At 42.6% G+C, this 15,521-nt stretch overlaps 1 protein-coding gene across 1 annotated transcript in view; it reads right to left on the bottom strand.

Moving 5' to 3' along the window:
- lekr1 (Leucine-, glutamate- and lysine-rich protein 1) overlaps nt 1–15,521 on the bottom strand; it is a 208,077-nt gene that overhangs the window by 46,540 nt on the left and 146,016 nt on the right. Inside the window, exon 9 of the mRNA XM_079514064.1 lies at nt 8,020–8,095. Coding sequence (XP_079370190.1) covers nt 8,020–8,095 — 76 coding nt within the window. The remainder of the gene's footprint in view (nt 1–8,019; nt 8,096–15,521) is intronic.

Genomic DNA, 15,521 nt, shown 5'->3' with positions numbered 1-15,521 from the left:
TGTTATCAGCACCACCATGACTTGACCTACAGTATATTCATACTAGTATTGATCTAACAGCCTGCACTTCTTGACACAGCACTGATTCTTGGCCAGCCACAGCTGAGTGCATAGAGAGGCCATTTCAACCATCGGCTAGCGCTAGCCCAAATCTAAATTTATGTGTGCCCAAGTGTACTTGAGCGAGACACAGCATCTCCCAGGGATCAGAAAAGACACTCTTTCTCCAGTCCTTTCTAACCTTTCACTTGAAGTCAGTGGCAGTGTGGCACTGGCCTACAGTCATATTTCTCTCAGAAGGGTAGAAAGCTTTAGGCCATGCTGTGTTATGATTGCCTTTTTCCAAAGGGATGAAACAGATTTCCGAAGGCGCCATGCTGGAGTTAGTAACTCTGCAAGAGGAGAGCAGAAATGGACAGTGAGGGTTTTACTGGCTGTGGTGTAATTTCTGGCGTATCCATGTTTGCACTGTTGCATGCAGCAGAGAACTCCTGTTGGTCCAGCCTCAGATGAAAGCCATTTTCACTGCTGTGTGCAGAGGTCTTGTTTGTGGCTTATTTCATTGTTGCCCACATCGTCTAGAGTTCATAACTAGATTGAAAAAAAATTCCCTCCACACTGGCACGCACGCACGCACGCACGCACGCACGCGCGCACACACACACACACACAAACACACACTCTGAAAATGTAGGATATAGTGACTGTATTAGGTTGTTTTAGGTTGTTATTAGAGAAATACAAGATTTATTTTATTTTAACGATTTTAGCTTTCCAACAAGTGGCTAAATATGTATTTTTTTACAGCGATTTCTTTATTATTATTATCTATAGTCCTACTAGACCCCAGGAAATTACATCTGACCACAAAAGATCAGGGCAGTTTGTCACCTCTCCCTTATTGTAGTTATAGTTAGGGACCAAGAAGTCACGCAGTGACTTTGGTCACTTATTGTTTTTGTGTTTATTTTTCTTCTCCTTCTTCCGCCAAAAATAGCTGTTCTGACTGAATGGTGGGCCATGCCAAACGGTGGATATGCGAAGCCCAAGACGATTGGCCAAATGGTGGCGCTATAGCGCTCAATTGAAAATGCTAACTTTGAACGTGCATAGCTCATGAACCGTTTGACCGTTGGCAATGACACTTTGATACCCATATGCGTCTCCTCATGCTGAACAACTTTCGTGTTCTGACTTTTGACCTTTGACCTTTAGATCACCCGCCATTTTGAATTATATGATCAGTACTTCTTCTCCTTCTGCCAAAAATAGCTGTTCTGACTGAACCGTGCAGTCGGTTTTCGCAAAACTTGTCAACATGATAGAGGACTATGCCAAACGGTGACTATGCGAAGCCCATCATGATTGGCCAAATGGTGGCGCTATAGCACTCAATTGATGCAAAACGTGCAAACTTGCAAACTTTGAACGTGCATATCTCATGAACCGTTTGACCGTTGGCAATGACACTTTGATACACATATGTGTCTCCTCATGCCGAACAACTTTCGTGTTCTGACTTTTGACCTCTGACCTTTAGATCACCCGCCATTTTGAATTATATGAAAAACAGTTCAAATGTAACTCCTCCCAGAATCTTTGCTCAAAATGCACGAAAACTTCTACACATGAACTTTGGACCTATACGGACAAATAATCGTAGCACATTTTTTCTAAGTGACAAAATGAAGTTTTTATGAACCAATGAAAATTGCTGTTTTGTGAAACTTCTTCTGCACCTAATACCTATATGAATACTGAATGATGTTACTGTTTAGAATGAGTCAACTGACTGTGTCTGCATAGCTCAGTTGGTAGAGCTCTCGCCGTTGGACCACAAGGTTGTGTGTTAAAATCCGGGTAAAGACAACTCAGTGTATGCATTGTGTGCTGCAAGATTTGTGATGACTCAACTATAGAAATATTGAAGTAGATTACATTTGACATTGTTGAACGCCCTGTGGGCTATATCAGTGAGATCAATAACTTTAAAGACTGGTGTGATAATAGCCACCTTATGTTAAACACCACAAAAACTAAAGAGATGATCTTCAATCCAAATCCATGGTTATGGTGTCTGCCTAACACACACACGCATGCAGCCACGCACGCAGCCACGCACGCACGCACGCAGGCAAGCAGGCAGGGGCAGCTATATTTATAGTTATAGTTGACACAGTCCTTCAATCCCCTTTGTTATAGTTATAGGCTATAGTTGACACAGTCCTTCATGTCCTTATTGTAGTTATAGTTATAGGCTATAGTTGAAACAGTCCTTATTGTAGTTGTAGTTATAGTTATAGTTATAGGCTATAGTTATAGTTATAGTTATAGGCTATAGTTATAGTTATAGGCTATAGTTATAGGCTATAGTTATAGTTATAGGCTATAGTTATAACTATAGCCTATAACTATAACTATAGCCTATAACTATAGCCTATATATAGGCTATAGTTATAGGCTATAGTTATAGTTATAGGCTATAGTTATAGGCTATAGTTATAGTTATAGGCTATAGTTATAGGCTATAGTTATAGTTATAGGCTATAGTTATAGGCTATAGTTATAGTTATAGGCTATAGTTATAGGCTATAGTTATAGTTATAGGCTATAGTTATAGGCTATAGTTGACACAGTCCTTCAATCCCCTTTGTTATATCGTCTCTGTCAGGGGAAACCTCATTATGCCCAAAACTGTTACTTTTCAGGATTTAAATAAAAATAGCATAAGCAGTGGATCTACAAGTTCAAAATGTGTCGCTTTGTGATGCTTTTGTGTGACGCTGTAATATGATCAAGTAGGGCGTTACCATTACTTAATACAAAAAACCCACAAAGCTGTTGGTTTCTGCCCAACAGCGACAATATACCATAGCTCTCAGTGTTTGTGTACACAGAAATGTTCTTTCACTTTACACACACAGAAGTGACAGAACTTAATGTAGTCTGTAATTGCCTCTGTTGCTTCATCAATTTCCAAGTCTTTCAACTCCTCTATTCTCACAGCATCCCACTGTTCAAACAGGCAGCAACGTCTTCAAAGGTTGAAATAAATCCCCAAACACCAAGCGCAGGGGTTTCTGCTGTATAAAATATACTACAGTTTTCACATCAGCAAGTTATTCAACTCACAGCCTCTCATTTAGAATCCTAAAATGTGTGAAGTGAATGGTGCAACTCCGTGTGGGGGTCCCCGGGGGGTCCCCGGGAGTTCCAGATCCACAGGAACGCGCCCAGGGTGCCAGCCCGGGAGCTGCCCTGCATCCGAAACAGTAGAGAAATGACAGTGTGTGTGTGTGTGTGTGTGTGTGTGTGTGTGTGTTTAAATCTTTGCTTAGCAGGCATCCCAAAATAGTGACGCCTAGAATATAGAATTTGCCTCTGAATTGGAAAACGAGCGTGCACAAAATATAGAATGGATGATGTAAAAAGACCTGGGGCTCTGTTTTCGTCCATGCTAAACCTTATCCCCTAAACTACTTTTTTTTATACTATTTTGAAAAACATTTTTTAATAGTTAAAATAGCTAATGTACAAGCTCACAACGTGTCAATGTAGATCAGCTAGTTGAACTATTCAAAAATGTTTTTCAAAATAGTAAAAAAAAAAAAAAGGCAAAGTAGTTTAGGGATAAGGGGTTAAGCATGGATGAAAATTGAGCCCCAAATCTCTGTCTGTACGTACGTCTCATATCTCGAGAACCGTTCGACAAACTCGACGCTGGCTGATGACACGCGGGACATTTGTATGCCCAGCGTCAAGTCGGTCGGGTAGCGGTTTGTCCAAAATTGCTGAACCGGCTGATATACCCATAGGCATATATGGAGATCCAGTTGTCCACAACCGCCGATCCACCCAATATTAAAACCCATGCTATTTTAATATATACTGTAATACCCGATCACTGAGGACATCAGGGATCTCCATAAAGGCATAAAGGGGACACAGACAGTTATCTCCAGAGATCTCCATATATGGGCATAAAATTAACACAGACAGACAGACAGACAGACAGGCAGGCAGGCAGGCAGGCAGGCAGGCAGGCAGGCAGGCAGACAGACAGACAGACAGACAGACAGACAGACAGACAGACAGACAGACAGACAGACAGACAGACAGGCAGGCAGGCAGGCAGGCAGGCAGGCATGCAGGCAGGCAGAATTTGAACCACTGACCTAAAACACACAAGGACAAATGAGTTTTTACGACATATTTAAGGGGGGGGATTGTTATGCACAGCCACGCATAGGCGTGACAATGATGTGAATGGCATCAAAGTGTTAGCTTTGTCCCCACTGCTCTGGCAGTGGGGGACATAAAACCTTTGGCTTTGGCTGTTATGAGAGCGGGGCCTGGGTGGCATGCCATGTATTTTTAGTCACGCATGGCCAAGGCCAATATGGTTGTTGTCTTTTTTTTTCACTAGCAGCTCCAGATCAGACGAGCTGCGTGCCAGGTCCATGGGTGCATGCAGGGGAGAGATAGAGGGTGTGTGTGTGTGTGTGTGTGTGTGTGTGTGTGCATGCGTGCGTGCGTGCGTGCGTGCGTGCGTGCGTGCGTGCGTGCGTGCGTGCGTGCGTGCGTGCGTGCGTGCGTGCGTGCGTGCGTGCGTGCGTGCGTGCATCGGGGGGTGTGGGTGTCCCATGTGTGTATCTGTGAGAAAGCAAGGGAGAAGAGACATATATGCATATGCAGCATGTGTGTGCCGGGAATGAATGAGCAACACCACTTCCTCTATGCTGGGTAAATATATAGTATGTGTGAAAAGCATGGGCCATTTGTATGCGTGCATGTCTCTGTGTGCGCGTGCTGCTGTTTGGCGACATGCCGACTTTAGTGACCACTTCCTTTTCTATAGACATGAATCTGTGTAAGACAGTATAGGGAACACCAGAAAGAACAATATAGTGTACGTTCGTGTGTGCTTGTGTGCGTGCGTCTGTTGTCAGTGGGCGGGCATGGAACCTGCCAGCACTGTCATTGTATGTATACATGTATGTATGTATGTATGTATGTATGTAGGGGTGGGACGATATGGGTACCTCACGATACGATATATATCGCGATATTAGGCCCTCGATAACGATAATATCACGATATTCGATATATTGCAATATTTGCGATATATCGATATATTGTATGAAATTTCATCAACGATATATCACGATATCTGCAACTACAAAATACTTGGAACTGAAAAAAAAACGCTATTTTCGTGCTCGGACACAGGGAGGGACACACACATAGCTGTCTATAGTGTACTGGTTGCACCAATCAAACACTAAATTAATACACAATAAACTCCCCCTTTGCCTCATACCCTCATCATAATACCTCACAAACACCACCAACTGACCATTATCACTGGTATCATCATAATGCCTCACAAACACCACCAACTGACCATTATCACCTGGTATAATTATAATACCTCACAAACACCACCAACCATTATCACTGGTATCATCATAATACCTCACAAACACCACCAACTGACCATTATCACTGGTGTCAGTGGACTTGTCCACTGCTGGGGAAATGCATTCTGCATTTTGTATTCCCACAAAGCTGTTTGGACAAATCACCATCCAGTAATTCAGTACTTCTGGTTGCTGTGGAATGTGAGAGTGGGATTTGCTTTATTTTAGCTGTCATTTCCTCCTTTTCTAAACATGTTGTTCATCACTTCATTATGAACAACATTTCAAATTTAAAAAATATATCGATATTTTAATAATCAATATTGATTATTTATCGCGGGAGGATGTATCGATATATATCACAATATCGATATTTCAGCACACCCCTAGTACGTATGTATGTATGTATGTATGTATGTATGTATGTATGTATGTATGTATGTATGTATGTATGTATGTATGTATGTATGTCTGTCTGTATGTATGTATGTATTTAAAAGGGGGGCTTTTTTGTAAAATCCAGCCTACAATACCTTCATATATTTAAAATCCAAAGTAAGGTTACCAGTGAAGGGCAACATGCCTATTCACTGGGGACTATGCAAGGCAGAGGCGTCCACCCCCCTGAGTCCAAGTTAGACTAGACCGCATACCTTATATGTATGTATGTATGTATGTATGTATGTATGTATGTATGTATGTATGTATGTATGTATGTATGTATGTATGTATGTATGTATGTATGTATCTGTATGTTTGTTCTATTAGTGTGTCACTGTATGTATGTATTTGGTTAAAATGGGTAAGGTTTTAAAAAAAGGCAAAAGCATGCTCTGTTGCACTGGCCTAAAAGTGGGTCCTCTAAAACTGCTTCAACTTCTGAGAATGTGTTTGGTTCATTAGCCACCAGATGGCATACCTTATAAGTATGTATGTCTGTATGTCTGTAATGTCTGTATGTATGTATGTATTTAAAAGGGGGGCTTTTTTGTAAAATCCCAGCCTACAATACCTTCATATATTTAAAATCCAATGTAAGGTTACCAGTGAAGGGCATCCTGCCTATTCACTGGGGACTATGCAAGGCAGAGGCGTCCACCCCCCTGAGTCCAAGTTAGACTAGACCGCATGTATGTATGTATGTATGTATGTATGTATGTATGTATGTATGTATGTATGTATGTATGTATGTATGTATGTATGTATGTATGTATGTATGTGTATGTTTGTTCTATTAGTGTGTCTCTGTGTGTACACAGTTCCTGCTGTGTGTGTGTGTGTGTGTGTGTGTGTGTGTGTGTGTGTGTGTGTGTGTGTGTGTGTGTGTGTGTAACATCTTGGGGAATCTTCCTCACTGTCACGCTAACAAACCTCAATGGTTTTCACCACCAGACAGGCAGACAGAGAAAGAGACAGCTACACTGTAATAAAGCACAGATTAGTGTGCGTGTGTGTGTGTGTGAGACGTGTGTGTGTGTGTGTGTGTGTGTGCGTGCGTGCGTGCGTGCGTGCGTGCGTGCGTGCGTGCGTGTGAATAGTCCCCCGCAGGTCTAAAGCAGTTCCTACGTCGTTGGGTTCAGCGTCTTGCTCAAGGACACCTCAACACTAACTGGTTACTATCCGACTGCTCTATCGGCCACTCTACCCCTGAGCCACTGCCGCCCGCACTTATCTAGGACATTACTCAGGTAAAATGTATAGGAAGAGGAGACTATACTATTACTGTATTATTCTTTTTATGCAAGCTAGAAACATCTTAAAGCTCTATGTAATTTTGTTTTAGTGAATAAAATGCTAGTTTGTCCAATCTGTATGGTAAAGTCTGTTGATACAATATAACTTGTGTCTTTTGCATTTGGTCTCTCTGCTCTTCTACTCAGACCTTTAGATCCTGTGAGCACGGTGTGACACGGCAACCTTTCCTGTTAAGTGGTCAGATGGGTGGGCCACGTGCACTTTTACAGCATGTTTATTTGAATTGTATGTTCGATCAATCGATTGTGTTCCAGCTTGGATCAATGGAACGTATAGTATACTTTAAAGCGGCACTATGTAAATGTTTGTAAGAATAAAATTAAATGTTGTTCAATCTGAATGGTAGAGTATGTTAATACAATATAACTTGTACGTGTACTTGTCTCTGTGCTCTTCCATTGAGACATTTAGATTGTGCCAAAGGTCATGTCTCACCCAGACACAGGATCCAACATGAATGTTGAAGACTTTTGAAGATTTTGAAGATTAAATGTATCCTCTGAGCAAGCAGGCAGGCTTTATTAGCTCAATGGTAAAACAAAACAAAAAAGAAGAAAAATACCCCAAAAAACAACAAATCAGTTTGCACATGCAGAAACCTGAGTAAAAACCCATTCTTTCAAGGTTTTAAACAGAAAATACAATTTCTTTCTTTACATAAATCTAATGTTATATTATCATGCAAATCTTTGTCTTTTGCCAATTATTTTGGGGTCCACCTGCAATACTCTTGTGGGCCACCATTGGCCCCCTGCCCACAGGTTGAAACTCACTGATATATACAACAAATGCCTAGATGAAACCTGTTTGTGCTACTTATATCATTGCTTGTAGCTAAGCTTACCTCTGAGGCCAGATGATGTCTGAAGTCATCCTCCATCTGACACAACGCTCTGCTGTGGGATTCTAGCGTACACTCCCTGTTAAAACGCACGCACGCACGCACGCACGCACGCACGCACGCACGCACGCACGCACGCACGCACGCACGCACGCACGCACGCACGCACGCACGCACGCACGCACGCACACACGCACACACACACACACACACACACACACACACACACACACACACACACAGTATCAACTGTTGTGTGCGTAAGTCAAATTGCCTGGGCTGTGGATTTGCGAACAGGCTTTAACCCAAATCTAGACACTATATCAGATTTAGCCCTAGAGACATGGAAATACAGTGGCTGAATCCATTTCTAATCTGTACAATTAGGGTTATTTGATCTGGCAGATGGTTCATCCACTTTGGAGATATGGATTCAGTGTCTGGCCAAGTCAAACAGGGTAATGGGGTGAAATTGGAAACATTGCCCATGAGGGTATTTGTTTTTACACATCATTGTAGGGCAGAAACCTCTTAATCCCATATTTCAACTTTTAATGTTTTATCCCTCCCGTAGATTAATGCCCTACTTTGTCATACAAGAGTGTGACACAAAAGGAATGAAAATAGCCCATCTCCAAGTTCACAAACTGAATTGTAGATGGGCTTTTTTCACAATTTCAAAATGTTTTTACTTAGAATATTGATAAGAAAGGAACGTAAAGAACAATACATAGGACCCCAATGGAAACAAGACCGCAAGGACCTTTTTGGTGTTGTCCTTTTAGACCCAGTGTTTGACTGTACTCTCAATCCACTCGACGGCAATTTCCGTGTTAGCGATAGCACAGACTGACTGACTGAATGACTGGGGGTGGGAGTGGCCGCTTGACACAGAAACAGATGGTTTCACCCCCAGAGAAGTAGTGTGAGGCTGTGAGCCTTTCCATTTGAATTATTCTTCCCACACGCTGACATATTGAGAGGATCGTCAGAACGAAAGCATGTGAAGATATATCTATCGCAGCTCTATCTGTGCCTGATGCAACCTGACACACATAGATAACCACACTGGCTTTTAATGCTTCGCTGTTCAACTGCTGAGTATGCTGTGGTGTGTGGGTGGTTAATGCCAGCTATGGTGTGCGTGCGTGTGTGTGCTGTGCTGTGCTGTGTGTGTGTGTGTGTGTGTGTGTGTGTGTGTGTGTGTGTGTGTGTGTGTGTGTGTGTGTGTGTGCTCGTGTGCATGCATGCATGTGTTATTCAGTTATTTTACTGTCTGTTGAACATTAAACGTCATGTCTGTTTGTGGTCTGTCAATTGCTTTAAGGTTTGTGTGCGTGTGTGTGTGCGTGTGTGCGTGTGTGCGTGCGTGCGTGCGTGCGTGCGTGCGTGCGTGCGTGCGTGCGTGCGTGCGTGCGTGCGTGCGTGCAAGCATGCATCCATTTAGTTGTCTGACTGTCTGTGTTTATAGTGTGAGGTAGGGCTGGGTGATATGGACAAAATCAAATATCACATCATATCACAATATAATTGATCTAATATTATCAATATAATGCTCAGCCCCAGACATGTGTGAGAATGGAGAGAGGATCAGGGTGTGGATAAACACATGGATAAAGAGAGAAAATGAGTGATAGAGAGGAAGAGATGGAATGTATTCTTTTTATATATATATATATATATATATATATATATATATATAAAGAAAAGAAATAAGAATACATTCCATTCATTCACTGATCTTTTTTCCAGTCATGGAAACATTATGTGTCATTTTCAGCTGCTGGTCAGAGTGATAGCACATGAAGCAATAAACATCTCACACAGCAGAGAAACTCATTTGTCTGTCAACACGCGCGCGCGCACGCACGCACGCGCGCACGCACGCACGCACGCACGCACGCACGCACCCACGCACGCACGCACGCACGCACCCACGCACGCACGCACGCACGCACGCACGCACCTTCTCCAATGACAGGCTTGGAATGTTACCTGGTGTGAGTTAAAGGACCACTTCTCCCATTTCCAACCTATCTTCAATTGGTCTTCACTAATGCTCGTGCACACACACACACACACACACACACACACACACACACACACACACACACACACACACACACACACACACACACACACACACACACACACACACACACACACACACAATGCTCATTATAATATGGCACCATCTCTGTCACAGAGGAGGGCTGTGGACAGTTCAGAAACCTGCCTACCAGTGAGGTAGTCATGCTAACTTTACAGGAACAGAGAGCCTGGAGTTTCTATTAGCTTGGATTCCCCGTCGTTGATGTTACAGTTCACCCGCTTCGAATGCCATCAATGCATTGAAATGGACAATATATATCATCTACTGAGTCTGACCTACCAAGATCTCAGTGGCTGCATTATGAGCGCTACTGTTTTGACAGCGATTATTACCCTAACACTACATCTAATAGCCTGGGTTCCAGCCTGCTTTGCTGCGTTCCGAGATTGCATGTAAAAGGTAAAAAAATCGACCCGTGGCTTCTGATTGGTCTGTGGTGCGGGTTGGGAAAAAAAACACATTAGACATTGTATAAATGTGCACTGTGCAGCTACTTCTGTTGCCCTGCAAAATTTAGAGGCCCTCATCTATGGAATTCCCTAGATGCTTCACTTAAATCCTCATTATCCTTGTCAATATTCAAAAAACATCTAAAGAAATATCTTATTTCTTCCTCTCTGTAGATTACATGATTTACTTTGATGTGTTATATTTTCTTTTGTGTGTTTGTTGTTTGTATTGTTTATTTCCCTTTTTTGTGCAGTCTGTGTTTTTTATTTCTTTATTGCACATCTGCCCCCCTTTGCCAAACTTGTAGACTTTTGTATTGTTCTTAATTGAACTTTTAATCTGTTTTAAATCAATGACCTCTTCCATACAGGAAAGGATTCCAAATAAGCCAGCTGGCTTCTTCCTTTCCTTGCATTGTATTTTTGTTTTTTGATATGTATTGTCTATATTTTGTACTACATGCTAAAAATAAATAAACCATCCCCTTATCATTCACTAAACTCATCCCACACGGCCATCAGCTTTTTTTTGTAGGCCTACTACTGAATCTGACAGTGGACTACTGAATCAAACTAGTGTTTACTTTTTACCGTAGGATTTACTATCAAGTCGAGTCGAGTCTCACAGTGAGAAGCATGGACAGAGTGGCGCTGGCTGATGACGTATCAGCAACAACGTGGCTACGTAACGTAACAGGTGACATTATGAAATACAAGTCAAGACAATAGCCTGCTGGCCAGTAGCGGAGTGACAAAACAAAATTCGGAATGCAGCGAAGCAGGCTAGAACCTGGGCTATAAATCTAACCCTAACCTCAGTCTTAACCAGCCATATAAGTCCCCTAAACTCATATCAGTCTTAACCGGCCATGTAAGTCCCCTCACCTCATATCAGTCTTAACAGGCCAAGTCAGTTTCATCTTGCTAGGTCAGTATGGCTACTGAAAGCATTCAATGCTTTTGTCCCTTTCAATGCATTGATAACATTCGAAGCCGGAGGTTTCTAGCTTGGATTCCCTGTCGATAATGTCACAGGTACAGGATACTAAACTGCCCTGGCTGGAGTAGATAGAAATGGTGCCATATAAGCATTATTGAGGACCACTTACATGAGGATAGGTTGAAAATGGGTGAAGTGGGTCCTTCATTGAAGTTATTGAGACAACACAACAAGCCCACCATGCACTCTTAAGATACTAGGGTTTGAAGTGTTTTACATGCAGGGTAGCAGAGTTTATACGTGAGCTTTACTGGAGTACATAGTTTAGTTTGGTGTCCACACCCACTACACAGCTGACAGTCTTCATGGCCTTGGGGCCGTTATAATGAAAGACCCACTAGGTTTTTAAAGTGAAACACTGACACGGCTGCAGATGGTGTGGCTTTTTACCGAAGACTGGGACGTGCTTAGCGTTACTGTCGGGTGGAAATCTTGAACGTTCAAAACCGTTCCTTCTTTATTATTATTTTATAAATGATTCCAAAAAAACAGTGAAAATAGCCGATCTACAACCATGTGATACAATGCGTTGTGATACAATGCGTTGTGAAATCCAGCGTAAGCGATAGTTCATTGAGGCAGAAGGTTATTCATTCCCTTTAGTATTTCATTCTGCGTCTTTAAATCAGCTGCCTGCAGGTCATCTCCCTTCTCACTCATTGCTATGAGCTCTCATCCACGCCCTCATTCCCACAGTGCAATTCAGGCGGCATTCACTACTCATTCTTCATGCTGAGCTGTCAAAGCAGCTCGTTCAGCGTCTGTGTGAAAATATCCCCCACCTCCCCGGCCTCCTCCCTGTAGTTCTTAGTCCAGGGGTTATGGGATATTATTGGATTGTTTGCGATTGTGTTGATTGATTGTGTTGAATCATGTGTTGATGTGTTATTACTGTGTATTGTTGTTCATGGATTTATTGTATCTTTGGCTCTGCTCTGGGGGGTCGTTGATAACAGAGCTGTGTCTTGGTGCACAGATAATCGGAGATATCAAATGTGATATCAGACCTGTAGACACAGGTCTGATATCACATTTGATATCGGTACACAGATTATCTGATATCACACCGCCATACTAACATGCAATAGCTTTGCAATAAATGGTTTATGGTCAATCTGAGCTGAAGTGTCTCAATGAACTGTAGATTCTGTAGATTATACTTTTGTGGGACACACTGGTATGATGAAGCGTTAAATTACAAAAAACAAAACATAAAAGATGGAAATATGGAGACACAAGGTTTCTGCCTGATAGTAACGTCGTCATGTGTGCACGTGCATGTGTGTGCTTATGTACAGTAAAAATAGCAGATCTACATTACGCTATGCTATTTTCACAAAGTTTGTGCGACACATGATGAAGTAGGGCCTTAATTTACGGAAAATGTATAACTTATAAGTTGAAGCCTGACAGCGATGATAGGAGAAATGACATTGGGGGATACCGAAAGAGGCAAACAAACCCAAAACAAATGTAGAGCAAAGTCCCAAATGCACGTAAAAACATACCCGAGTGTGCAGAAAATATACACTATATTATAATTTATAAGGCTTCTCAAACAAAGAAGAACAAACACACCTGAAGCACATGCCAATGTGTTTTGACTGCTTAAAGGAGTCCTGGGGATCATCTATGATATCAGATATGTTTTGGTCATACTCATATTATTAAAAACGTAACTAGTTATAGTTAGGCTAATACTGTAAGTTAATACATTTATTTTATTATTTTGTATTAATTTTGTCATGTTGCTGCAGCACAAGATGACAACTCTGGACTTTCATCAGTTAACTATGATGAATACTAACTGATATATGGGAGGGAGGGGGATTACTGTAGCTCTAGACACACACACACGCACACGTACACACACACACACACACACACACACACACACACACACACACACACACACACACACACACACACACACACACACACACACACACACACACACACACACACACACACACACACACACACACACACACGCACGCGCGCGCACGCGCGCGCACACACGTACACGCACACGCACACGCACATAGACAGATCTCTCTTACTGTATGGCTAGCAGCAGAGCCATGCATGCTTTAAAAACAAAATAAGAGAAAAACAAGAATAAAGTGTGTAAAAGCCCCTAGAGGTTTTTCTGCTCCATACACCCAAGTGGAAATGTTGGTCGCACGAAAGGGAAAGGCCATTACACTAAAATCAGTATAGGGTTCATCCTGCAATCTAACTTATTTTATGCCCCAAAGACAGTGTGCGTGTGTGTGTGTGTGTGTGTGTGTGTGTGTGTGTGTGTGTGTGTGTGTGTGTGTGTGTGTGTGTGTGTGTGTGTGTGTGTGTGCGCGCGCATGCGCGTGCGTGTTAATGCCTTTGTGTGTGTTGACCCCCTAGGGAGAATGAGCGTGCAAATTCTACCCTCAGAAGGAGGTCTGTGGGATCACAGAGAGACTGCTGGGCAGATCTGGGAGCACTCTCATTCTACTCACACGCTAAACAGGCTGGAAAGAAGGTGTGTGTGTCTGTGTGTGTGTGTGTGTGTGTGTGTGTGTGTGTGTGTGTGCGTGCATGTGTGTAAGATGTACTTCTGAGTGTGTGTGTGCGTGCATGTGTGTAAGATGTACTTCTGAGTGTGTGTGTGTGTGTGCGTGCATGTGTGTAAGATGTACTTCTGAGTATAGTATAGTAGAATTTGAGAAATAGACATTGTGAGTACCATTTCCTGGAGCTCACAAGAGAAATGGAGAAATCGTTGTTTTACACACACGACTTACCATTCCGTGTGTGTGCGTGCGTGCGTGCGTGCGTGCGTGCGTGCGTGCGTGCGTGCGTGCGTGCGTGCGTGCGTGCGTGCGTGCGTGCGTGCGTGCTTTCATATGTGACGTGTACACCAAAGACCATGATACCTGCTTAATTCTTACATTCCATGAACCCTTGTGTCCACATAGAAATGGACAACGTTATTCAAAATGATTACAATCGAAAAAAAATATTTCGCCGTTTCTGGGTTGAAAGCATTCATGGCCCATGTGTGTGTGGGCCGCATGCATTTTCAGAGCATGTTTATTGTCATGATCAATCAAGCGATAGTGTTACACATTGGATCAATGGAACTAACAGTGTACTTTAAAGTAGCCTACTTATTTATCGGTATCACTTTTTAATGATAATGATAATGCATCATCAAAATCTTTGCGTTTTACCAGTTATTCGGGGGCCCACTTGCAATCCCCTCGCGGCCAACCAGTGGGTCCCCAACCCACAGGTTGAGAAGCGCTAGATGAAAGGCATATCTCGTGATATCTCTGTGTGAGTGCCTGTGTGGAAAGATGGCTTTCCATGCCTAGGGAGTCTTCTCACACTCACATATTGGTCTCGTGTTTCGCCCTGGGACAACTGGCTTGTAAAAATCTGACATGTGAATTTACAAGCGATGGCAATTTATGACAAGTGAATAAAAAAGAGCCACAATAAAAGCAAAAGAGAGCCAGGGCTGAAGAATGATAGAATATTTTCCACACGGTAAAAACAATTACAGACCAGTTGAAACAGAGGTAACGGACGGACGGACGGAAGGACGGACACACACACACACACGGACGGAGTGCAAAACATACTCTCTCCCCATGCCTTCGGCCTGGTGGAGACAAAAAAACAAAGATAATCTGTGATACATGTGTGGATAGTGCAGTTTCTTTTAAGGAATAATTAAAATATTAATTATAATAAGTGATTCTCTGGCAAATACATCGTAGCAGTTTTTGAGTGGTGCTAGCCACTCCTATAGACAGCTATGTGTGTCCCTATACGTGTCCCTTTGTGTACGTGTCTGTCCGTCCAAGCACAGACAGCTGCAACACCTCAGCAATAGCACTGGATGGCTCTGTTGCGCAGCGTCAATCCTCCCCCCCCCCCAACCACACAGTACAGTACAGTA

Source organism: Electrona antarctica (genome assembly GCF_951216825.1).
Source record: "Electrona antarctica genome assembly, chromosome: 11".
NCBI lineage: Eukaryota > Metazoa > Chordata > Actinopteri > Myctophiformes > Myctophidae > Electrona > Electrona antarctica.
This window is presented reverse-complemented; position numbering and strand designations above follow the sequence as displayed.